The sequence below is a fragment of the Phyllobates terribilis genome, unplaced genomic scaffold, assembly GCF_046119375.1.
Source record: "Phyllobates terribilis strain yellow unplaced genomic scaffold, ASM4611937v1 Scaffold_292__1_contigs__length_2399606, whole genome shotgun sequence".
In the NCBI taxonomy this organism is placed as follows: domain Eukaryota; kingdom Metazoa; phylum Chordata; class Amphibia; order Anura; family Dendrobatidae; genus Phyllobates; species Phyllobates terribilis.
In genome coordinates, this window is record NW_027363052.1 from 1,817,828 (window position 1) to 1,845,562 (window position 27,735).

Below are 27,735 nucleotides of genomic sequence, written 5' to 3' on the forward strand. Positions count from 1 at the left end.
ACAATCAAACTGATTTTTTATCTGGACTCATTATGATGGTGACCTGACTCTTTTTGGGGCTCAGTCACTCCACTCTTTTTGTAGGTTGTACTTTATGGGAGCGCCCACATATGAACTATGGTTTATCTATTCCGCCATGTTCTTCGGTTTATATGCTTCTGACTATACACAATGCAACCTAGCAGAGATCTGCAGCATGTACTTGCAATGCTAACACCCTGCCGCCCTTTTCCTCTCCCTCGTATTAAATCTCACTCTGCGCTATCTCAACCTAACAGAGAACTAATCTTCATTCTAAATAGGTCTTAAAAGACTCTCCCTATACGCTGCTTTCACTCTCCCTACGCTCACACTACGTTGATGTAATATGCGCAAGATGGCACCGGCAGGGCTTAAATATCCCCCTACGATGCTGTAAGGACAGCCAATCACAGTAATGCCACAACAAAGATGGCAACGACATTACTGTGATTGGCAAGCAAGCCCAGCATGTTCATTGGCTACACATAAAGCGCCAAACATACTGGGCGGGTCACTCGAATATACCGAGGTGAATAGCTAATTACTCGCCGAATAGCCTGAATTGTGTACTATTCGTGCGAGTAACAAATAGTGCGGAATGTATTCGCTCATCACTAGTAAAAAGACATAAATCCAAGTGACACATTCATTCCTGCTCCGAGTGTCAAAGGTTGTCATAACTCTGTCTCTCTGAGATGTGAAGTTACCTTTTAATACAAGTAATTTCATGTCCATGATGCTGTGATCAGGGATAAAAAATATTTGGCTACAAGTAAATCTATTCTTTTTTTCTTTTCTTGTGTGGCGATGAGAATTCATCCTTGTTCTAAGTTTTTGCCCTGTCTCACCTACATACAGACCCCCAGTTAGACATTTGGTACATATAATTAAGTACATTACATTAGATGTGATGCAGCTGAAAGTACCTGGGATCTTGTGGTCCTGATGTGAGTTGGGAATCTTTATCTTGTCCGTGGTCATTATAAATGGACGGGTTTTACATATACAGTTGGTGAGGATGAATTTTGTAAGTTTCACCACAAAGGTGAAACTATCCTCCTGGTCAGTTTGCTTAGTTTGCTTTCCCTCCCAGTACCTTTTAAGTCTAACAATGTTAGGTTTCTGGGAGATTATACTTGTTCCTTTTATTTTTAGTTCTCCTCAGCTTGCTTACTTTGCCCTATATGAATGTGTTTTAGGTTTCTCACTCAGGGTTTTCGTATTTTACTTCATACTTTCCTTTTCCCTGGTTGACAGTGTGTTGTGGCCTCCCCTCTGGTTCCTCCGGAGGTACGAGAAACTCCTCAATGGCCTAATAGAGAGTTAGGTCCGTGGCGTTTTTAGTTGTGCAGCTAGGGCCTTTCTAGTCTGTACAGAGACTAGTTGGGTTTAGCTGCGGCATTCTCCTCTGTGTGGGTTCTCTGGTGGCTATCAAGATGCGCTTTCTGGTTAAAACATTTCCCACATTTTGAACATGAAAATGGCTTCTCCCCTGTGTGAGTTCTCTGATGTTTGATAAGATTTGATTTCTTTGCAAAATATTTCCCACATTCTGAACATGAAAATGGCTTCTCCCCTGTGTGAGTTCTCTGATGTTCGATAAGCGTTGATTGCAATGTAAAAAAGTTCCCACATTCTGAACATGAAAAAGGCTTCTCCCCTGTGTGAATTCTCTGATGTCTAATAAGATTTGATTCCTGTACAAAACATTTCCCACATTCTGAACACGAAAATGGCTTCTCCCCTGTGTGAATTCTCTGATGTCTAATAAGATTTGATTTCTTTATAAAACATTTCCCACATTCTGAACATGAAAATGGCTTCAACCCTGTGTGAGTACTCTGATGTGTAATAAGTTTTGATTTCTCTTTAAAGCAGTTCCCACATTCGGAACATGAAAATGGCTTCTCCCCTAAGTGAGTTCTCTGATGGCTGATCAGATTTGATTTCTTTATAAAACATTTCCCACATTCTGAACATGAAAATGGGTTCTCCCCTGTGTGAATTCTCTGATGTGCAATAAGATATGTTTTCTCTGTAAAGCAGTTCCCACATTCTGAACATGAAAATGGCTTCTCCCCTGTGTGAGTTCTCTGATGGCTGATAAGATTTGATTTCTTTATAAAACATTTCCCACATTCTGAACATGAAAATGGCTTCTCCCCTGTGTGAGTTCTCTGATGTGCAATAAGACTTGATTTCACTGTAAAGCAGCTTCCACATTCTGAACATGAAAATGGCTTCTCCCCTGTGTGAGTTCTCTGATGTGCAATAAGACTTGATTTCACTGTAAAGCAGTTTCCACATTCTGAACATGAAAATGGCTTCTCCCCTGTGTGAGTTCTCTGATGTTTGATAAGATTTGATTTCTTTGTAAAACATTTCCCACATTCTGAACAGGAAAAAGGCTTTTCCCCTGTGTGAGTTCTCAGGTGCCTAACAAAATCTGATTTCTGGTTAAAACATCTCCCACACTTGGAGCAAGAAAATCTATTCTCTGCTGTGTGAATTTTTTCATGTTTAAGAAAAGACTTTTTGAGGGGAAAACTATTTCTATATTCTGAACGTGAAAATGGCTTCTTTGCTTTAGGAGCAGTTTGTTTTTTAATGCTTATTTTGTGACTTGGATTTTCCTTAGTAGTCGGTAATGAATCAGAAGACAGGACCTGTTTCAAATGATCAGATGACAGATCTTTGCTGTGAAGGGATGATGGTATATCTGGAGTAATGGCATTCACTTCAATTGTATCCTGTGGGATCTCAAGATCACCTGATTTAAAAATTGAAGATGTCAGGTGTCCCTCTGATCTCCTGGTACAGACATCTGCCAATAATAAAACCAATTATTATTTTTTAATAAAAAATCCTTGTAATTATATATTTTTGAACATTTCTACTTAAATAGTCCGTAAAAATGGCAAGTTATGAAAAAAAATTGAATTATTCACCAAGACAATGACCGTTCACAGTCTAATAGAAAACCTCATAGCATGAACCAGTAAAGTGTGGTGTTCAATTGTTTGTTACTTCTGCCTCCCAAATATGGAATAAAAAGCCACCAAACAATGTTATGTAGGCAAAAATAATACCAAGAAAAACTTCTATTAATCTCACAAAAAAACAAGTCCTCATTCAGGTCCATCATCTGAAAAACAGAGGTTTCCACATTATTAGTGGCTCAAAGGCTCTTGAAAAGCAACATGGCTTCCATAAACCAATCCAGCAATATCCGCTCTCCCAAAGTCAAATCTCCCCCTCACTTCTGCGCCTTGCAGTGTGCCCAAACCACATAGCATCCATGTATTTGGCATTACTATAGTGGCAGAACCCACTTAATTTATGGTGTGTGTCTCCTGGAGCACAATCTGGACACTATGTGTTGGGTAATAAAATAGCATATTTGCAATTTTCAATCTACAACATCCACTGTGTGTTAATTTCAGGAAAGTGCCTGTGGAATCAAAATAGTCACTACTTCTATAGATTAATTCACTGAGAGTTATAATTTCCAAAATGGAGTCACTTTATGGGTATTTCTCCTGCTCTGGTTTTCTGCCATTGTGTCATATAAGGGCTTCTGCAAATGGTGGGTCCTATCTCCTCTGGGATCTCCTACTGTGACATCTGCTTCTGTCACCAGGAGCCACCTTTTTCCCTTCCCCCATGAGAGCACCATACGAGAGAGAGTAGGATCTGCCCCTATTACCGGACAGGAAGCCCTGAGCACAAAATAAAAATGCAACTCCCACTTCCTCCTTCAATGTGTTTCCTGTCCTCAAGGATGTAGAAGCCTGGAGCTCACGGCTGGAGCAGCCATAAATCATGGAACACCATGCTGAGTTCTATAGCTACCTCTAGTGAGTAGCAATGAGCAGGGGCCCAGTTGGGCGCTGAAATGATAACATCAGTCTGGAAGAAACTAAATTTAATGATTCCGTACCTACCTACGTTTGTTTGGCCTAGGCCTCATGGCTTGTGTATAAAGCCTCACTGCTAGGCCTCATGGCTTGTGTATTGAGCCTCACGGCTAGGCCTCATGGCTAGGCCTCGTGACTTGTGCATTGAGCCTCACGGCTAGGACTCATGGCTTGTGTATTGAGCCTCACGGATAGGCCTCATGGCTTGCGTATTGAGCCTCATGGCTTGCATATTGAGCCTCATGGCTAGGCCTCATGGCTTGCATATTGAGCATCACAGCTAGGCCTCATGGCTTGCGTATTGAGCCTCACGGCTAGGCCTCATGGCTTGCGTATTGAGCCTCACGGCTAGGCCTCATGGCTTGCGTATTGAGCCTCACGGCTAGGCCTCATGGCTTGCGTATTGAGCCTCATGGCTTGCGTATGGAGTCTCACGGCTATGCCTCATGGCTTGCATATTGAACCCCACGGCTAGGCCTCATGGCTTGCGTAATGAGTCTCATGGCTAGTCCTCATGGCTTGCGTATTGTGCCTCATGGCTTGCGTATTAAGCCTCATGGCTTGCGCATGGAGCCTCACGGCTTGCGTATTGAGCCTCATGGCTTGCATATTGAGCCTCACGGTTAGGCCTCATGTCTAGGCCTCATGGCTTGCATATTGATCCTCACGGCCAGGCCTCATGGCTTGCATATTGAGCCTCACGGCTAGGCCTCATGCCAATTCAGGTGTAGGTTTATGACTCATGTTGGCCTGTCTGAAGGTTTTTTTCAGACCGCTTCATAGTTGCGGAAAAAGCTGTCACGTTAGGTCTAGGATTTTCCTCAGCTGTCTGCCTTACGGGGGGTTGCCTGGTTAGCCAGACAACTTGGGGCTTGTAGATCTGTTTCACTAAGGTCTCAAAACTTCACTACCCTTTACTAGCAATATTACCGATATTGGTAAGGAAGGTCTCTGGACGATGCCCTCGGTCTGGGGTGATTCTATTAAATACAGTCCAAAGGATAGCTGCTGAGTAACAGGTCCAGTCAATCCCTCATACTTGGATAGAATATTGAACTAGTCTGCATTTAACATCTATGTCCCAGTGGTCTTCTTGGTAAAGGTGTGAATGGGGGTGCTAAAAGAATAATACCAATTTAAGTCCAGTTGATCTTCACAATCTGGGATCATTAGTAATGTAACATAGATTGAATAAAGACCTAGGTCCATCAAGTTCAACCTTTCTCCCCCAATTGTACTCTGACACTAACTTACTGGAACTAGGCCTCACAAATGTATTATTACCGTTTTTATTATAACTTCACTATTACAATTATAATGAACCAGTTTATAATTTTTAATTAGTTTTATTTTTTTGTATTTCTAATAATGGTTTTAGTAAAATCCCTATACCTAAAAACTGTTGATCTAGAAGAAGGCAAAACCCAGGACACATTCAGCAATTTGCATCAAGGGGGAAAAAAAAAATTCCCTCTTGACCCCAAGAAAAGGCGATCAGTCCTAGAACCCTGGATCAAATGTACTACTATAGGTGTAATATTTTATCTAATTTAACTGTAACCCACAATGTTATGTGTATCGAGGAAATCATCCAGCCTTATCTTTTTTGAAAGCTGTTAGTGTCTGCCCTTACTACCTCTTGTGGTTGGCATTCCACAGTCTGACAGTAAAGGACCCTTTCATATTTTAGGAGCTGGAATCGCCTTTCTTCCACCCGTAATGAGTGCCCCTGGTCCTTAGTATGGTCTTTGGAGGGAATAAGTCATGTGCTAGTCCTTAGTACTGACCACACATATATTTATAGATGTAAATGAGATCCCCCTCTGAGGAGTTATTTTTCTAAGCTAAACAAGCTCAACTTTTTCAACCTCTCATCATATGAGAGGCCTCCATCTCTTTAGATGAACTGGCTGATAAACATCTGCAGCTCAGTTCCCCCCACCCCCTCCTGGTTGAAGGTGCAAGAGGAACATGGCTACGCTAAGCTTAAAAGAAACCACTTCGAATGACCTTTTGGACCTCAAGTGATTAAACTCTCTATACCCCATATCCCCCTGATAGGAAATGGTAGGAGGAGCTGCGAGTTGTACTCACCGGTGGGGGGCTGAAAATCCAACATTTGCTCCAATCTACCCTTCTGGCTTACAGTGATAAGAAACTTGATCGTGCCAAGAGGGCAGCACTATACTGGTCTGACCTCTTAAGGGAGGTATGAGTTGGTTGATAGACCACCAATTGCCCCAATCTACCCTCCTGGTATGGAATAGTAAGATAAACTTGATTGTGCCAAGTAAGGCAGCACTATACCGGTCGGCCTTCCTAAGGGAAGTGCGAGCTGGACTCACTGCTAACTATGGTTGATAGTCCAAAAATTGCCTCAATCTACCCTCCTGATTCGGAATGATAAGATAAACTTGATTGTACTGAGTCGGGCAGCACTACCGGCCTGCCCTACTAAGGAAGGTACGAGTTGGACTCGCTGGTATGGGACTGACGAACCAGTAAATATCCCAGTCCATTTTCCTAATGGAGTTGCCCGACAGACATGATTATACCAGATCTGGTAAAATTATTTCAAGACCAGTGTATCCTCCCAGTTAGAAGTGCAGATGGACAAATTGGAAATTAAGTCAATGGAACCATATTACACTATGTATTCTTGTGATTAAAGTCATAAACTGGTAGACTCAACTAAGTGGCGAGTTGGTTAAATATCCAGTCAGTGCGCTCTTGGAGTGATAAGACGGCAGCGCTGCAATAAACCTATAAAAGGAGGAATCAGTGGATGAGTTAAAATGTTCCCGTACCCGTGAGACTCCTGTGGTGAAGGAGAAGCATCTTTGCTAGTTAAGATGAATGCCTTCACACTGAGGTAAGACTGTTCTGATTATTACTCAAGCACAGGATGATATGTACTTAAGGTACATGTTTAACGGGATGGGATGCTAATACCTTAGCTTAAGACCATCTGAGATTTGACCAATGCCATAAGAGATCTAGATCTCTTTCTGAATGAGTTGCTTTGGAGAAAAAAAAAAGTGTGTCAGAGGAGATGGTTATCACTTGGTTTACTTAGTTTCTTTGCTTGAAAACTAATCTATTTTTCATTTGAACTATTTTCATCTAGCAATCTCCATGGTTGGATTATAAAGTTGCAGAATTGATGCTATTATAGGGGAATAGCGTAAATACGATCACACCTGCATGAACGGTGGATTGTGACTTTTCTTTTGGAATAGCTCAGATCTGTATCTTACCCTTTCTAGTTGTATTAGCTCTTGGTCCTTGGCTAGATTGTGGTAGCCAGAAACTCCCCAGGATGGAAATCTCAAACTATAAGGGTCCGTTCGGCTTAAATACATTTTTTGGGGGGACTTAACATTACATCTTAAGGGATATAAAGTACTAAATATTTCTGCTGGTTTTGAGATCCCCATTTTGGCAATCTGGGATGCTCTATCTACTCTTGGTAGCATAGAGTTGGGTAGTTTTGAATAATTATGTGATCATTGACCCTAGAAAGGGTTTAGGGCCCAGATCTTGGGCTTAAGTGGGGCCTTCAATTGAAAATGCCAACAATATTAAAGTAGAAACCCTAGTCAAAGCCTGGTTAAGGTTACCAGGTTCCCTGAATCGATTAACTTCTGCTTCTATTACACGCTGTGTCCTAGTACCAGTTCTTATATACTTCAGTTGTTGGTTAGTTGATTTAATGAAAACAGAATATCTAATCAAATCTGTGAAAGATATTCAACCATGTATATAAGTGAAGTCTCTAAATATAGACCATTCTCTGGGAGATAAAGAGGAAAGAGTGTTGTAAAAATCCTTTTTACTCTTGTTGGTGCTTTTGGTTTAAGCTCCAAATCGATAGAGATTATGTTGATAGTGCTTCAAGAAGGAAGACTGAATGATATCTAAAAAAATCACAATCTGTTGAACTAGGATATTTCAGGGATCTTTCTTCAGGTGTAAGATCCTACATGGGTGCTCCCTCCCTATTGAAGGGCTCCATTGCTATTGTCTCTCGTATGGTGCTGTCATGGGGGAAGGGAAAAACGATAATCACTTACCGCTAATTTGATTTTCCTGAAACCCATGACAGCACCCTAATTTTCCCTCCCTCTGGCTTTTGGTTGATAGTTCTTAGTCTTCTCTTCTCCCAATGAAGAATGCGCTTGAGTGAATGTATAAATAAAAATGATGATGAATTGGGTGACTCTTACTTGACTCCTGGAAACCACATTGAAGGAGAAAGTGGGAGTTGCCTTTTTATTTTGTGCTCAGGGCTTCCTGTCCAGTAATGGGCGGATCCTACTCTCTCGTATGGTACTGTCATGGATTTCAGGAAAGTCAAATTACCGGTAAGTAATTACCGTTTATACATTCTGCAGGCAGTGCTAGTGATGGAAGAGACGTCGGAAGAAGAAGCTCTGGGCGGCGCAGGCTCTGTCCAGCCACTAACAGCCCCAGCCCCCTGAGGAAGCCAAACATGGCGAAAATTGTTGGGGTGGCCATGTATATATTTTCGGTAGCACTAGGGAAACTGTGTATGTCCTAATAAATAAAGTGATCAACTAATCTATGAACTGCAGACAGAGGAAAACTATAATGAATTTAATGAGCTCATGATATCAGATGTATCCTAATACTATACAGTTTCTAGAGACTTAATATCATAGTAAGTGCACAGACAAAACTAGTGTAGTTTTAATTTACTTCTTTACCACATTTTAGTAAAACAGTAATAAAAGACATTTTTTATACACCCCTCAACCAGGTTTTTTTTTACCCTCTCGGTAATTTGTCAATACGCATATGACAGAAAATACCCAAAAGTGACACCATTCTAAAAACTGCACCCATTAAGGGGCTCAAAACCACATTCAAGAAGTTTAGTAACCCTTCAGGTGTTTCACAGGAATTAATGGAATGTGGAAGGAAATTTTTAGTTTCACAAAGTGTAACAGGAGAAAATGGATCCCAAAATGTGTTGTGCATTTTCTCTTCAGCATGCTGATACCCCACGTGGGGGAAAACAACTGTTTGGGCGCATGGCAGGGCTCAGAAGAAAAGGATCGCCATTTGACTTTTTAAATGTAAAATTTGCTGGAATAATTAGTGGACGCCATGTCGCGATTGGAGAGCCCCTGATGTGCCTAAACAGTGGAAACACCCCACAAGTGACACCATTTTGGAACCTAGACCCCTCAAAGAACTTATCTAGAAGTATGGTGAGCACCTTGAACCCCCATGTTCTTCACAGAAGTTTATAATGTTGAGCCGTGAAAATACAGAAAATCTAATTTTTCCCACAAAAATGTTTTTTTGCCCCACATTTTACTTCTTCACAAGGGTAACAAGAAAAATTGCACCACACAATTTGTTGTGCAATTTTTCCTGAGTATGCAGATACTCCATATGTGGAGGAAACTACTGTTTAGGCGTACGACATTTCTTTGATGGAATGGTCTGCGGGTGTCATGTCGTGTTTGGAGAGCCCCTGATGTGCCTGAATAGAGGAAAAACCTTCACAAGTGAACCCATTTTGGAAACTAGATCCCTTAAGGAATTTATCTACCATATTATTTGGACTATAAAATGCATTTTTTAACAAGAAAAACTCTTGTTAAAAAGTGTGCGTCTTATAGTCCGAAGGTAGCTTCCTGTGATGGAGGAGAAAGCTGATACTGCATCCTCCCCAATCACAGAAAGAGCTGCTGTCTATTCTTCTGCTCTGCACTGATCTATGTGACCGGTGAAGAGCAGGAGAGGAAGTTTACCGACAGAACGGAGGCTGCAGGAGCTAAGCAACTGAAGGAACTTCTGCAACAGTAATTCCAAGACCTTTCAGGTCTGCGAGTGTCATGTCGCATTTGGAGATCCCTTGATTTGCCTAAACAGTGAAAAACTACCACAAGTGACCTCTTTTTGAAAACCTGACCCCTCAAGGAACTTATCTAGATGTGTGGTGAGCACATTGAAACCACAAGTGCTTCACAGAATTTTACAACGTTGATCTGTGAAAATGAAAAATATATATTTTTCCCACAAAAATGTTGTTTTAGCCCTAATTTTTTTCATTTTCACAAGGATAGCAGGATAAAATGGACCCCAAAATTTGTTGCGTAATTTCTCCCGAGTATGCCGATACCCCATATGTGGAAGAAAACTACTTTTGAGGCACAGTGCAAAGCTCAGAAGGGAAAAAGTGCCATATTGGAGGTCAGATTTTGCTGGGCTGGCTTGAGGGTGCCATATCCCATTGGCAGAGCCCCTGAGGTGCCAGAACAATAGAACCTCTCCCGTAAGAGACCCTATTTTACAAACTAAACCTCTCAATGAATTCATCTAGGGGTGCAGTGATCATATTGACACCACAGGGGGGGTTACAGAATTTTATACTATTGGGCAGTGAAGAAAAAATAATATAATTTTTCCCACTAAAATTTTGTTTTAGCCATTGATTTTAGATTTTTCACACTGGGAAATGGATAAAAATGGCACCAAAATTAATCCCACAAATTCTGCTCAATGTAGAAATACCCCACATGTGGCTGTACAGTACTGGTTAGCCACACAGAGACTCGGGAAGGACAGAGCACTATTTGCCTCCTCGAGCGCAGGACTCCATATACAAAGCCCCTAAGTGCTAGAAGAGCAGAATCCCCCCTCAAGTGACCACATTTTGGAAAATATACCCCCTTTGGGATTTTATCTACAGGTGTAGTGTAGATTTTCACTCCATGTTTTTCTTTTCCAGAAACAAGCAGCAGTGGATGTTGCCGAGTGAAAATTGCAAACTACCTTTGTAGTGCCTAGTACGTTGTATTGCCTGTACATTGTGCCTAGCTCATACTTCTGGAGACATGCACCCGTTAATTAGGCCAACTTTCATCGCTACAGAAATGCCAAACATATGGACGCTAACTGCGATTTGGGCACACCGTGGTGCTCAGAAGGGATGGGAGCATTTGCATTTGGGAGAGCAGAATTTGCTATATTTCTTTTGGGGAGTGAGAAGCCATTTTCACTATTCCAGAGCCTCTGTGCTTCCAAAAAAGTGGTTAGTCCCTCATTATAAACTATTGACAGTGAGACAACGTCGAACTAGTAGGAGACGCCCTCTAGTGGACGTGCTCATTATCAATGAATATAGGTGATACCATGGAAAAGATAATATAGTTTCTGTTACTGATGACAAATTAATAAATTAGAACCAGTGATGAGCAAGTATGTTCTGTTAACCCTTTCAGCGAGCATGCTTGGGCGAGCACAGAGTATCTTCAGAGTGCTCGGTGTTATGTTTAAATCACTCCTCTGTGCATGATTTGCAACTGTTTGACAGCTTTAATACATGTGAGAAATGCCTGCTAATCATGCACACGGGAGTGATTCAAACATAACTCCGAGCACTCTGAAGATACTAGGTGCTCGCCCGAGCATGCTCGTAAATCTCGAGTAACGAGCATGCTCGCTCATCACTAATTAGAACGTGTCAGTAAGAAGATAGATAGCATTCATCTTGAGACCCGTAGAAGCGCAAGGAAGCGTGAAATGGCTGTCATCCACGATATGTTCCACATACTCCCCCGCTCTTAGGTTTTAAAGTGATGAAATAAAGACTGGTATTTTTACAGTCAGTGAGTGCTATCTATCCTCTTACTGACACAGACGATTGCTCACTGTTTCCATTGAGATATGCGTCCGGCTTGTGTGGGATGAGGTGTCCTGACTGCTTTTGTAACATTGCTGCTTAAGGAGGCTCTGAAATACACAGGTGCCGGCTTTTTGTCTTTATCTTCAATAATAAATTAGAACGCTTTACATCAAGACCATATAAAGACCACACATTCATTGTAATTTTAAAATTGCACACATTTTCTTTTATTGTTATTGGTAAATATATATATTAATAGAGAATCTTGAGTTGAGGGATTATTTGCCTTACGGGAATTAGTTAATAAGTTACTAATACCCTACACTGATTCCAAGAACAGTTGAGGTGTAGCTGTCAGATCAACTGACACCCGGCGGCCATCGTGCGTGCCCAGCTCCTGTGCACGCAGAATCAACTGGGCATATCTATACATCCAAGGTAGGTAAGTACTTACTGACCTGGATGTATGGATAAGTCCAATGTCGTGAAGGGGTTAAAGGGTGATGAGCAAGACAATCCTTCGGATATGGAAATTGGAGTAGATAGCACCATTCCTGTTTATGGTAGCCATCTTTTGAGCTGCCAGGTGACCATGAACAGTGCTCTCAATACATTGTGTCTGCAAACTATTCCAGCAAGATCTGCATTCAAATAGCTAAATGGCGCATCTTCCTTTCTTAACCTGCCATGTGCCCAGATAACAGTGTACAGCCGTATAGTGTCAGATTTGGCTGCGTAATGCGTTCCAACAGCAGGAAGACTGTGTTCTGAGTGGGTGGAGTGCGTTCCAGAACAGGGGAGTTTGCGTTCCACTGTGGGATGAGGGATGGAAGCCGTGCAGGACTATAGGACAAAAAAATAATAAGCCTGGAAATATCACAGGAGGCGAACAGGTGTAAGTGATCAGCCTGTGGGCCGTGGAGGATGATGATCAGTGATTAAAATAAGGAGAAGCCGTTCTGCAACATAAAGAATACAAAATAAATACCATGATAATGAAAGAAAATTAATCTCCGTTAAATGACATGCAAATACAGTATCTCAAAACACATATACAGTTAGGTCCATATATATTTGGACAGAGACAACATTTTTCTAATTTTGGTTCTAGACATTACCACAATGAATTTTAAACAAAACAATTCAGATGCAGTTGAAGTTCAGACTTTCAGCTTTCATTTGAGTGTATCCACATTAAAATTGGATGAAGGGTTTAGGAGTTTCAGCTCCTTAACATGTGCCACCCTGTTTTAAAAGGGACCAAAAGTAATTGGACAGATTAAGTAATTGTAAATAAAATGTTCATTTCTAGTACTTGGTTGAAAACCCTTTGTTGGCAATGACTGCCTGAAGTCTTGAACTCATGGACATCACCAGACGCTGTGTTTCCTCCTTTTTGATGCTCTGCCAGGCCTTCACTGCGGTGGTTTTAAGTTGCTGTTTGTTTGTGGGCCTTTCTGTCTGAAGTTTAGTCTTTAACAAGTGAAATGCATGCTCAATTGGGTTGAGATCAGGTGACTGACTTGGCCATTCAAGAATATTCCACTTCTTTGCTTTAATAAACTCCTGGGTTGCTTTGGCTTTATGTTTTGGGTCATTGGTCGTCGTTTCAAACTACAGATGGACAATCAGTTTGGCTGCATTTGGCTGGATCTGAGCACACAGTATGGCTCTGAATACATCAGAATTCATTCGGCTGCTTCTGTCCTGTGTCACATCATCAATAAACACTAGTGACCCAGTGCCACTGGCAGCCATGCATGCCCAAGCCATCACACTGCCTCCGCTGTGTTTTACAGATGATGTGGTATGCTTTGGATCATGAGCTGTACCACGCCTTCGCCATACTTTTCTCTTTCCATCATTCTGGTAGAGGTTGATCTTGGTTTCATCTGTCCAAAGAATGTTCTTCCAGAACTGTGCTGGCTTTTTTAGATGTTTTTTAGCAAAGTCCAGTCTAGCCTTTTTCTTCTTGATGCTTATGAGTGGCTTGCACCGTGCAGTGAGCCCTCTGTATTTACTTTCATGCAGTCTTCTCTTTATGGTAGATTTGGATATTGATATGCCTACCTCCTGGAGAGTGTTGTTCACTTGGTTGGCTGTTGTGAAGGGGTTTCTTTTCACCATGGAGATTATTCTGCGATCATCCACCACTGTTGTCTTCCGTGGGCGCCCAGGTATTTTTGCATTGATGAGTTCACCAGTGCTTGCTTTCTTTCTCTGGATATGCCAAACTGTAGATTTTGCCACTCCTAATATTGTAGCAATTTCTCGGATGCTTTTTTTTCTGTTTTTGCAGCTTAAGGATGGCTTGTTTCACCTGCATGGAGAGCTCCTTTGACTGCATGTTTACTTCACAGCAAAACCTTCCAAATGCAAGCTCCCCACCTCAGGTCAACTCCAGGCCTTTTATCTGCTTAATTGAGAATGACATAACAAAGAGATTGCCCACACCTGTCCATGAAATAGCCTTGGAGTCATGTCATTCTCAATTAAGCAGATAAAAGGCCTGGAGTTGACCTGAGGTGGGGAGCTTGCATTTGGAAGGTTTTGCTGTGAAGTAAACATGCAGTCAAAGGAGCTCTCCATGCAGGTGAAACAAGCCATCCTTAAGCTGCAAAAACAGAAAAAAAAACATCCGAGAAATTGCTACAATATTAGGAGTGGCAAAATCTACAGTTTGGCATATCCAGAGAAAGAAAGCAAGCACTGGTGAACTCATCAATGCAAAAATACCTGGGCGCCCACGGAAGACAACAGTGGTGGATGATCGCAGAATAATCTCCATGGTGAAAAGAAACCCCTTCACAACAGCCAACCAAGTGAACAACACTCTCCAGGAGGTAGGCATATCAATATCCAAATCTACCATAAAGAGAAGACTGCATGAAAGTAAATACAGAGGGCTCACTGCACGGTGCAAGCCACTCATAAGCATCAAGAAGAAAAAGGCTAGACTGGACTTTGCTAAAAAACATCTAAAAAAGCCAGCACAGTTCTGGAAGAACATTCTTTGGACAGATGAAACCAAGATCAACCTCTACCAGAATGATGGAAAGAGAAAAGTATGGCGAAGGCGTGGTACAGCTCATGATCCAAAGCATACCACATCATCTGTAAAACACAGCGGAGGCAGTGTGATGGCTTGGGCATGCATGGCTGCCAGTGGCACTGGGTCACTAGTGTTTATTGATGATGTGACACAGGACAGAAGCAGCCGAATGAATTCTGATGTATTCAGAGCCATACTGTGTGCTCAGATCCAGCCAAATGCAGCCAAACTGATTGTCCATCTGTAGTTTGAAACGACGACCAATGACCCAAAACATAAAGCCAAAGCAACCCAGGAGTTTATTAAAGCAAAGAAGTGGAATATTCTTGAATGGCCAAGTCAGTCACCTGATCTCAACCCAATTGAGCATGCATTTCACTTGTTAAAGACTAAACTTCAGACAGAAAGGCCCACAAACAAACAGCAACTTAAAACCACCGCAGTGAAGGCCTGGCAGAGCATCAAAAAGGAGGAAACACAGCGTCTGGTGATGTCCATGAGTTCAAGACTTCAGGCAGTCATTGCCAACAAAGGGTTTTCAACCAAGTACTAGAAATGAACATTTTATTTACAATTACTTAATCTGTCCAATTACTTTTGGTCCCTTTAAAAACAGGGTGGCACATGTTAAGGAGCTGAAACTCCTAAACCCTTCATCCAATTTTAATGTGGATACCCTCAAATGAAAGCTGAAAGTCTGAACTTCAACTGCATCTGAATTGTTTTGTTTAAAATTCATTGTGGTAATGTCTAGAACCAAAATTAGAAAAATGTTGTCTGTCCAAATATATATGGACCTAACTGTATGTACACTCCAACAGTGAAAAACTCAAGGTTAACAAGAACAATGTGGTACATCTTATGCAGTTCTCCCTAAAATTATCACAGGAATGACAATAAATCATAATCCCTATTGAGCCCCCTGGGGGTAAGAGTTTGAAGTTCATGGATCCAAAAGGCCTCCCTTATCTTCAGTAGGCGTACACAGTCACCTCCGCATGTAGGGGGAAGCACCTGTTCAATGACCTGGAACTTGAGTTGAGATACTTATTATACCGCTATTATGTGCTCTCTATTGTAATGTTTTGCATTTTCAGATGATTATGAATTTCAGAATTACCTTATGACAGTTTGTTTCTAGTACTTTTATGTTTTTGTCTGATATTTGTAGTTTTTATTTTTTTGTGCTTAAGCTGCAGTACACTCTGATGAAGGTCTTGAGGACCAAAACGTTTGTACCTGTGTTGGACTGCAATTAAATACTTTAAAATTATGTCTGTTTGATTGCCAAGTTTCATTTGCTATTTGAATGGTTTTGGACCCTACTTGCACACCTATTCCAGCAGTGCTGCGTTTTTCTACACTATTATCTACTCCAGTACGTAAGCACGCTGAAGTGTCATGTCCTCTTCCACGTTCTCGTATAATGCTGGGGAAACATCCAATATCATTGCTCAATCTAACCTATCATGTGATTTCTTAAAAGTTCCCCCGAAGGAGACGTGAGGACATACCTTAGAGCGAGAATTTCGCCACTTCACCAGCATCGAGTTGCATTGTGCCACATTGACGGAATATTTCAGAGTACAAAGGATTCTAAGGGGATTGAGGGTCCCAATTCGTCCAACCCTGTTTAGCGATCAGTCTGAGTACTGCATAAAATGTTAACATATCCTTAATAAATGCTCTTTTGATCTTATGACCCTAACAGTTGACTACTTACAGAAGGCTATTCTATCGATCAAAGAACAGGTAAAAAATATTGAGACTCAACTTGCTGCTACTATCTCTACAGAAGAACTCAGCACTAGTGATGAGCGAGTATGTTCTGTTAACCCTTTCGACGAGTAAGCTGGGGCCGAGTTCCGAGTATTTACAGCTGCTCTGTGATATGTTTGAATCACTCCCGTGTGCATGATTTCCGACTGTTTGACAGTTTTAATACATGGGAGGAATGTCTATTTCTTACACATTCCTCACATGTAATAAAGCTGTCAAACAGTTGCAAATCATGCACACAGGAGCGATTCAAACATATTACCGAGCAGCTGTAAATACTCAGAGCTCGGCCAGAGCATACTCGGCGAAAGGGTTAACAGAACATACTCGCTCATCACTCTACAAAACAAAATCAAGACGAACATCGACCAGCATCAACGAGATACGGAGAGCAAGAAAAGGAAAAAGTTTGCGAGAGATACCGAAGATTACGAGCAAGACTGGGTCTATAGATGGCAAAACAGATAGACCAAGAAATTATGCTCCCAGATTTGCCAAATCCACTACAGATTCTTCTACCTCCAGTTCGGACACGGACAGGAGGGACCTTTTTACCAATTCTGCTCCTTTTTTAGGTCAACGAAAAAGATATTCCCGAAGCAGAAGACCAGAAGAGGTGGCCAACACAAGCGGAAACGTGGACGAGTGATCCGCTCCCAGGCACAGCATGGTTGGTGGTAAATATCTCCTCTAGGACTTTGAGTATTGCACAACTTTCTGTACTACAGAAGGGGTTATCTTTTTGTCCCACTAACAAGTACAACACATTAAATCTTGATATGCAGTTACAGTGTTTTTATCTCTCACTACGCCTTAGGACACACTTTGCCAATGACACACTAGGCAATACCTTTTCTATTTCCTCTACCCTCTCTGATGTCAATACCTCCATCACGGCTGCCAGTCTCGGCCTACGCCCCAAAAGTTCATACAGACCTCCACATGGCTTATATGCGCTCGAGACTTTCATTGGTTTCATGGCTAGTGCCTTTCAGGACTTGCATTCCAAGGTAGACAAAGGGCTGCTTCATTACCAGTCCAATATTTCTCCCCTTAACAGTCAGACCTGCAGAAGCCTTCAGGAAGAGAGCAATCTTATCATCAAACCGGCAGACTAAGGGGGCGCCATAGTAGTGATGTATAAAGGGGATTATCTCCTGGAAGTCAATAGACAACTTAACGATAACTCCACATACCAACAACTACCCCATGACTCAACACATCAAGTCAGGACTGCAATAGCATCTGTGTTGGAACATTTTCTCTCCAGAGGAGTGATTGATAGTAAGGCATGTGATTTTCTCACTAAGCAACATCCCATCACACTTGTCTTTTATGTACTCTTCAAAATTCACAAAAGCCTTGACCATCCTCGCGGTCGTCCTATAGTAACCTCAACAGATTTGCTTCTTTCACCTTTATCAATTTTCTTAGACAAAATATTGACACCTTTGATTAAAAAAAACCCCTCCTTTTTACTAGATACAGGAGCTTTCCTCAGTTTTATCACTGACCTAAAATGTGTCCCCCCCTAAATGCATCTTGGTTTCTTTAGATGTCAACAGCCTCTATACATGTATTTCACACTCCAAAGGTATACGTGCTTTACACAGTCTGTTTCTTGAGTCACAGACAGATCCCCTTATCATTGAACTTTGCATTGAACTCCTGATCTTTGTTCTTAACAAAAATGATTTCTTGTTTCAAGATGCTTACTTCCTAAAGACTAAAGGGACAGCGATGGGCTCTGACATGACCCCCCTTATGCCAACTCTCATATGGCCACCTTCAAGGCCCAAATAGTATACTCTAATCCATTCTTCCATACTCACTCCATCGCATGGAAAAATTACATCGATGACATTTTTTGCATATGAGGGGTGTCCACAGGAATCTCTAAATGAGTTCTATGACCTTTTGAACTCCTCCTGGACAGACCTGGGCTTTACCATGACTCACAGTTCTCATCAAATCAGTTTCCTGGATACCAAGGTCCTCAAGGACCAACAAGGATTACTAACCACTGACATACACAAAACCTACCGATCAAAACGGTCTCTTACACTTTACGAGTAATCACTCTTTACAAATGAAACGGTCAATTCCAAAATCCCAGTTCCAGCGGGTAAATAGGATAGTGAGTAATGATCAATTACACTCACAGAGGTTACCGGAAATGTGCCACAAATTTGAGGAAAGGGGCTATCCCCCTGTAATCCTACACCAACATAACACACCTTCAGCTCACACCCATCCTAAAACCATGAACCAGATTCTGTTTGTCCACACTTACCATCCGTTCGCATACATCTTGCACAAAACCATCCTGAGACATTGAAACATTCTACAATCTGCTTATCCCCACATCCCAGAGTTCCAACAACCATTTTTTCCATGTTTCAAACAGGCACCCAATCTCAAGGATTGACTAGTTCGTGCCGACGTGGGCCTCACACATACCTGGGTTAAACAACGTTTTTTACAAATTCCTAAGGGGAACCTTCCTCTGCTTGCAGTGCCACCAATGCAACAACATCCTACATGGGAACACCATTTACCATCCCCATACTGGTAAACAATACCCGGTCAAAGGGTATTTTACCTGTTACACCAACTTCATATTATACTTCATTAAATGCCCTTGTGGTCTGGCATACATTGGTGACACGACACAACCACAAGCATAAGTCCACAATTAGATGTAAGAATCTACTACTACTCTTGCTACAACATTTTGTTACATTAGGCCATAACATATCTCAACTCAAGTTCCAGATCATTGACCAGGTGCTTTCCCCTAGACGCGGAGGTGACCGTGCACGCCTACTGAAGATAAGGGAGGCCTTTTAGATCCATGAACTTCAAACTCTTACCCCCAGGGGGCTCAATAGGGATTATGTTTAATTGTCATTCCTGTGATAAGTTTAGAGAGAACTGCATAAATTGTACCACATTATTGTCAGCCTTGAGTTTTTCACTGTTGGGAGTGTACATATATGTGTTTTGAGATACAGTATTTGCATGTCATTTTAGAGATTAATTTTCTTTCATTATCATGGTATTTATTTTGTATTCTTTATGTTGCAGAACGGCTTCTCCTTATTTTAATCACTGATCATCATCCTCCACGGCCCACAGGCTGATCCACTTACACCTGTTCACCTCCTGTCATATTTCCAGGCTTATTATTCTTTTGTCCTATAGTCCTGCACGGCGTCCATCCCTCATCACACAGTAAAACGCAAACTCCCCTGTTCTGTAACGCACTCCACCCACTCAGAACACAGTCTTCCTGCTGTTGGAACGCAGGACGCAGCCTCTGACATGCACATCCTGCACCGTGGAACGCACGTTCGCCCTCAGTTTCTCCAGTCACACCTCCTATGCCTTCAGGCAATTGATAGCAGCGCTTGACACGGCGTCACTTCCGGTGACGTCACTGCTATCCAGACACCGCCTCCTAACGCTTCAGTCCACTTCCAGGAACGTTACACCAGCGGTTCACCCTGATTGGTCTCCTGGGACATTAGTTCCCGCCACATATACTAGGCTTTCTCCTCCCTTAACATGACGACCTTAGGAACCAGCGGCGGATACCATGTTCCACGCCTGTCATACTTCCTGCTCTCACTACTGGGTATGTTTCTACATATATCTGCTGGTACCGATTGGATAATTCCCTATGAGGCTGGTGTTCTTATGGCTGTTTGTCTCCCTAGATCCTGTCTTTCCACTGAGACACTGTGTCCTTCCTGCTTTTACTTTTAACTATATTCCTAGCAGTCTGGTAGGTCACACTTATTATACAACCATTATGTGCTCTCTATTGCAATGATTTTGATTTTCAGATGATTATGAATTTCAGAAATACTTTATGACAGTTTGTTTCTAGTACCGTATTTTTCGGACTATAAGACGCACTTTTTTCCTCCAAAATTTTGGAGGAAAGTGGGGGGGTGCGTCTTATAGTTCGATACACATAAAATACTGTGGCTGTGGGTGGTAGGGGATGTGGGGGAAGCGACAGTGGCGGAGTAGCGGTGCACAGGAGGCAGCAGCCGCCTGCTGCAGCCTACACTGTGCCCACTACTAAAGAAAATTAATATTCACTGCTCCCCACGCCCATGGCAGTGAATATTAATTTTCCTTAATAACCGGCACACTCTGCCTGCAGCGCAGCTCCTGGTAAGTATGGCACCCTGTATGTATGCCCCCCCTCATCCAGGTATGCATGGCCCCCTTCATCCCTGTATGTATGGCCCCCCTCATCCCTGTATGCATGGCCCCCCTCATCCCTGTATGCATGGCCCCCCTCATCCTTGTATGTATGGCCCCCCTCATCCTTGTATGTATGGCCCCCCTCATCCTTGTATGCATGGCCCCCCTCATCCCTGTATGTATGGCCCCCTCATCCAGGTATGCTTGGCATCCCCTGATCCCCTTCAAGCTGCACAGAAAAAAAATAAACTTTCATACTCACCTTCTCTCTCCTCCAGTGCTGTGTCCAGCTCTGTGCCGGAATAGTCACTGCTCCTCACGCTGGGACTCTGTGCGTGGGGAGCAGTGAGCATTCATTCTACCTAATAGCGCGCACTGTAGCCGCAGCGCGGCTCCAGTTGCGCTCGGCTGTCAGCGTCCCCGCTATTAAAGGCCATGAATATTCACAACTTAACAGGGCATCATGACCACATTTTTTGCTTACATTTTTTTTCTATTTTCCTCCTCTAAAACCTAGGTTAGTCTTATAGTCCAAAAAATAAGGTACTTTTTATGCTTTTGTCTGATATATGTAGTTTTTATTTTTTTTGTCTTTATGCTGCAGTACACACTGATGAAGGTCTTGAGGACCAAAACAATTGTACCTGTGTTGGACTGCAATTAAATACATTACAATTATGCCTGTTTGAGTGCCAAGTTTCATTTGCTATTTGAATGGACCCTACTTGTTCACCTATCCCAGCAGTGCTATATTATCTGAGAAGAATCTGTGACTTCTCTGCATTTAGTGGTTACTACTCACCTGGACGGTTATCTGTAGGAATCTCCTCTTTACACCGCTCATCACCCCTTACATATGTCTCTGTAGTATTAATATGGGACAGATCTTCACCCTGAAACAAATATTGTAGAAGTCACAAACAGATGAGAAGTCACATCTATGATCAGCTCTAATCCTGCCATCTCCACCGTTCTCATTACACAAGTATAAAACATATAATACTGGTGGATAAAACAAGACTGAACACAAGACCTTCAAAGCCTTCTACACATCATAGGGGAGATCTCATGACACCTTCTCTCCATCTACCTGATGATTCTGAGGAACATTGAGATCTTCTTGTTTACAGTCCTGTGGAAGAAGAGGACGGGGACATCTCTCTGGTGTTGTCTTCTTACTGGACATATCTGGAGGAAACACATACAGGGACTGAATTCATTCATTACATACAGATAATTATAGGCCGTGTGTATTTAGTCCTGTCTATTACCTGGTGATGTGAGGGGCTGGGGAACCTCCATCATGACGTCCTTGTACAGATCTTTGTGTCCTTCTAAATACTCCCACTCCTCCATGGAGAAATAGACGGCGACATCCTGACACCTTATAGGAACCTGACACATACAACGATACAATCATCCCCCAATCCCTTCATAGTGTTACTGTATAATGTCCCAGCATTCCCAGCAGTGTCACCTCTCCAGTCAGCAGCTCAATCATCTTGTAGGTGAGTTCTAGGATCTTCTGGTCATTGATGTCCTCATGTATCAGGGGGTGAGATGGAAGCTCCGTGATTGGGTTCAGGGTTCTTCCCCATCCCTCAGACACAGGTTCCTGACAACGCTCACTAGAGGTCTTCTTCACTACTGTGTAATCCTGGTTATGGAGAGACACATTAATAAATCTCACTCCAGACATCTCCAGAGTCCTCACCTCTCCAGTTCTGTCCATCTGTTATTCCCATAGATAAGAATGATGTAATGTGACGTCATCAGAATCTCTCACCTCTCCAGTAAGCCAGAAGAGGATCTCTAGGGTGAGGTGTAATATCCTCTCCACCATCTTGTCCCTGTCCAAATCCATGTTTAATGGATGAATCAGAAAAATTTTCTTATTTAAAGGATCCGATATTGTAGAGACCTGAATGAGAAGATGATGAGCCGATGTAAATTCATAAAAATCCTGTGTAATAATACAATTACTGGAGATAATAAGGGGAAACATATGAGATTTACTATTTTATACTATTTAGTTTTCTTCTTTACATCTAGTAATAAAACCTATATATTTTAGGCCACAGACAACAAGCAGTTTCTTCCTTTGAGTCTGCAGCTGAACACGTTTCTCATGGACTCATCTTCCGTATTGCTAAGTCTTGTCTTATTTACCGACACTGGAATCGGCATTAGCAAAACTGCAGGAGATATTAATAACACGTGACATGAGGAATAACTACTTCATGATGAGGACGAAATCTTCATCTTCTACGGCTCTAGAAACATATTTGGCCAGAGTCCTGTCACCCACTAGATCACCACCGGCCGTTATTTATGAATGTTTCCGGACTGTAATCTTCTATCCCGTTAGATCTCAGGTCTGATTCACACACAGAAGTTTGAGACATTTATAAAAGCTTGTTTGTAAGAACACCAACACAAGAGGTATTTGATGCCAAATTCTCCATATACAATGTATTTTTTTTCTCTGGATATGATAGGAGTTTTTTAGCATTTTCATGTACCGTATTGGCGTATAAGACGACTTTTTAACCCCTGAAAATCTTCTCAAAAGTCAGGAGTAGTCTTATACGCCGGGTGTCATCTTATAGGGCGTATACCCTTATACTCCGAAAGCTGTGGGAGGAGGGGGTATATATATATGATGTGTGGGGTGTGGGGGGAGCGGGGCACAGGAGGCTGCAGCCTACACTGTCCCCGCTGCTAAAGAAAATGAATATTCAGTGCTCCCCATGCTCATGGAGCGTGGGGAGCACTGAATATTCATGCTCTTTAATAGTGGTACACAGTGTAGCCACGCTGCGGCTCCTGCTGCTGCCGGAATTGCCTGTGCCCGCTGTAAAAGGACATGAATATTCAACCTCTCTCTACGTCCATGGGTGTGGGGAGGGGGTGAATATTCATGCCCTTTAATGAGCGGGCCAGGAGATAGACGGCAGCAGCAGGTGCCGCAGCGCGGCTCTGCTGTGTGCCGGCTATGAAGGAGAGTGAAGTCACTGCTCCCCGCGCACACAGTCCTGGCATGGGGAGCAGTGACTTCCGGCAGCTGAGCTCTCCTTGTGAGCCGCGAATGGTAGTGACGTCATGCACGGCTCACATGGAGAGATCAGTGCAGGCAGACAGGATGCAGCTCTGGAGGAGAGAGAAGAAAGGTGAGTAGGAGTGTTTATTTTTTTTTATGTGCAGCATGATGGGGATTAGGGGGACCATGCATACCGGGACAGGGATGAGGGGTGCCATGCATACCGGGACAGGGATGAGGGGTGCCATGCATACCGGGACAGGGATGAGGGGTGCCATGCATACCGGGACAGGGATGAGGGGTGTCATGCATACCGGGACAGGGATGAGGGGTGCCATGCATACCGGGACAGGGATGAGGGGTGCCATGCATACCGGGACAGGGATGAGGGGTGCCTTGCATACCGGGACAGGGATGAGGGGTGCCTTGCATACCGGGACAGGGATGAGGGGTGCCATGCATACCAGGATGGACGGGTTCCAGGCATACCAGGATGGAGGGATGCACGTATAAAAGGAAGGGGGGGGGCATATATACCAGGATGGGGCATATTGTCAGAATTGGGGGACATTACCCCTATACTAGTGTCAGCAGAAGACCCCCTCCCCCTTAAAAGTACATCGTGAACATATTTTTTGCTTACATTTTTTTCTATTTTCCTTCTCTAAAACCTAAGTGAGTCTTTTGGTCCAGTGCGTCTTATAGTCCGAAAAATAAGGTATTTATGGTAATTTATAAGCCCTCCCTGTCTCCAAGACTATCAGGGCAGTAGCACATCCCTCTGGACCGCCCTTGTATCCTATTACTGGTACCTCCTTCTCCGCCTCTCTGATCTCGCTCCTGAGGACTGCAGTGATGAGGTGAGGGGGCGTCTCACCGGGAAAGTTTAAGTGAAGCAAGCTGCAGGCGTCCCCCTCACCTCGTCACTGTAGTCCTCAGGAGCAAGATCAGAGAGGCAGAGAAGGAGGTACCAGTAATGATACAAGGGCCAGAGGGATGCGCTACCGCTCTGATAGTCTTGGAGACAGGGAGGGCTGGGCAGGCAGGGAGAGCTGACCAATCCAAGCAGGATTTGTATACAACAACCAGCCAATCGTCGGTAAGGTTCATCACTTTAAAATTACCATATTGAAATCAAATAGATTTTTTTTTAATTTTTACCGTATTTGCGTTAGAAGAGGGGTAGTCTTATACGGCGAGTATATCCCAAACTCTATATTTTAACTGGAAAAGTTGGGGGTCGTCTTATACTCCGGCAAATACGGTAGGTTTCCATATATTACATGAAAAACACCCCCAAAAAATCCAATTGGGGATGGAGGTAGTGTGCGGACATTATACAGTGTGTGGGTGGATGGCGGTACTAGAGGGAACAGTATACTGTGTGTGGGGACCATGAAAGGGGCACTGTACTATGGGAGCAATACATGATTCCTTCACAAAATCACTATAAATATAACATTTTTAAAACAACCCCATAATTTGTGAATCTTCAGGGTAAATCGCTATATAACCATTTGATTAGAGCTGATACTATTAAGCTAAAGTGTCTAAACAGACTTTCTTTCAAATCCATAAAGGGGCACTTTTACGTGTTTGTCATTCCAGAACTGTGTGAGGATTATTAGAGGTGATAGTTTTCCCACCAATTAGAAGGGACACCTGTGGATATTGGTGGTTTTTACTGGCTATATTTCTGGTGTGAATTACTCGGTAAAGTGCCCTTGTGTTAAAGGGGTTGTCCACTACTTTATATGATCCATCAATGTATTCCCCCAGGGCCCATAAGTGTTTCTCTAAATACTCTGTGGTGCCTTTTCTGCCTGTGAGCGGCGCTATCACTGGCCGCTCACAGGCATCACGTGACCTCCCGGTTCAGCCGGCTCTGACATCTGATGTCACGTCATGTTCCAGCTGCAGCAGGGGGTACTCACTTCTGAGTTCCACGGTGGATGCTGGGCTGTGGGTGGGGTTACCCTGCGCATCACACCCGGGATCCACCGCGCACTCTCCTTCTCCTCATTCACTGGGAAAGCACACGGTGGATCCTGGGTGTGATGCACGGGGTAACCCCGCCCACAGCCCAGCATCCACTGCAGGGAGCGCGTCACTGATGTCACGCCTCACTTGACGTGACATCAGTGACGGGTCACGTGATGCCGCTGAGCGGCCAGCGATAGCGCCGCTCAGAGGCAGAAAAGGCACAGCAAGGTATTTTCAAAAACATTTCTGGGCCCCGGGGGGGGGGGATACGTTGGGGGGGTTCATATAAAGTAGTGAACAACTTCTTTAAAGTGGACAATGGACAAACACCACGATCAATTACAATCAGACTGAAGGAACATGGCTCCTCTATTCGGCTCTAATGAGTCTAGGATGAAATCCACTGCGGCCGCTGCAAAAAAAAGAATGAAGAGCAGAAGTTTGGTGAGACCACCGTGGCCAGACATTTCTCAGAGTTGGTGATAAAAGTTCTGAACTCCGACGATCGGTGTTAGAAGAGACGACCGCAGAGGATTCACAATCACAACGCAGTAAACTTCTACAGAGACATGTTCTGGATTTACTCCCTGGAATCACTTTCTCCCAAAGTGTTAAATGACGTCTGTAACTTCAATGTCTTTCTATGAAGCTTCTTCTCTGAACTTTATTCCTCTGTTGTCTGTCGGGGAGTTGTTTTCTAAAAAAATATTTGTGTGTGTTTTTTTTTCTTTTAGTTTACTGGGTTTGTAATGGGGGTGTCTGATAGACGCTTCTCCAATACTAACTGTTAGGATTGATAACAGTTGACAATACACAGCTGACGTAAACCCAAAAAATATTACCCTGGTTGCCAACATACCAGGGCAATTGGGAAGAGGCAGGCAAAGTGCCAAAATTTGTCGCATCAAATTGGATTTTCCAATTCTGGGGCTGCTGCGGACTGGTATTTTTAGGCTGGAAGGGGCCAATATCCATGGACCTTCCCAGCTGGATAATATCAGCCCCAAGCTGTTTTCTTTACCTTAGCTGGTTATCAAAAATAGGGAGGGGGACTCCACATCATTTTTTTAAATTCATTATTTATTTAATAGGTTTAAAAAAGGTGAAATACATCCTTTACTGCCAGATGGAAGGAACTAAAGGGTGCAACTTTATAATATTTAGGGGGAGGGAGAGGACATTAATCTAAGCACTCCCTCCTATAACAACTCTCCTTGAACTACCATACTTTCTGAGGACAGTGGGCCGAGCATCGCATTGCGGGGTCTTCTGTAAGACCCAAGAACTAGTGATCAGCGAATGGTCTTTAGATAAGGGGTTAACCGAGCACGCCCGAGCATAACTGAGTGTCATCGGAGTGCTCGTATATCATGTTCGAGTCCCTGTGTCTGCATGATTTGCGGATGTTAGACAGCCTCAACACATGCAGGGATGGCCTGTTTGTTAGGGAATCCTCACATGTTGAAGCTGTTTAACAGCCGCAAATCATGCAAATGCAGGGATGCGAACATGATATACGAGCGCTCCTATGATACTCAGTTATGCTCGAGCGTGCTCGGTTAACCCCTCAACGGAGCACGTTCCCTCATCACTACCGATAACAAGATGCGGCCGGCCAATCGCAGTAATGCCAGTAGAAAACATGGCTACAGCACTACAGTGTATGGCAGGCAATGCCCAAATGTACATTGTCTGAATAACAGACACAAGACATACGGGGCGCGGTCTAGAACTCCCCCGATACTCGATCCAGTAATGGAGAGAAATCACCAGTATCTACATTACTGTGCTGGAGCTAGGAGATGAATAATGGCGTTGTGTGAGGACTTCTCTGGGCTTCTGTCCTTCATCCTGCAGTCGTCTGATGGGATCTAATGTGGACGGGAACCAACTAAGCCGCATTCTGTCCACAGCTGTTACCTCACTGTTCACACCACACAGACCCCAAAAGAGTCTCGGTGCTGAAGGGGTTAATGCCCCCTGCGCCCAGTAATGGGGGATCTCCACATACCTCCACCTGCAGAGCCGCCACCACATATATGGCAGTTCTGTGCGCACAGGACCT

The 27,735-nt window shown here is 43.2% G+C and overlaps 1 protein-coding gene across 1 annotated transcript; it reads right to left on the minus strand.

Moving 5' to 3' along the window:
• Nucleotides 1–871: 871 nt before the first annotated feature.
• Nucleotides 872–27,735, minus strand: LOC141220427 (uncharacterized; the record flags this gene model as incomplete). The annotated part of the gene is made up of 7 exons (XM_073666346.1): nt 872–2,845; nt 21,450–21,540; nt 21,738–21,835; nt 21,919–22,042; nt 22,125–22,304; nt 22,434–22,568; nt 27,682–27,735. Coding segments are annotated over 7 exons (2,127 nt in total), but the record flags the coding sequence as incomplete, so codon positions are not given.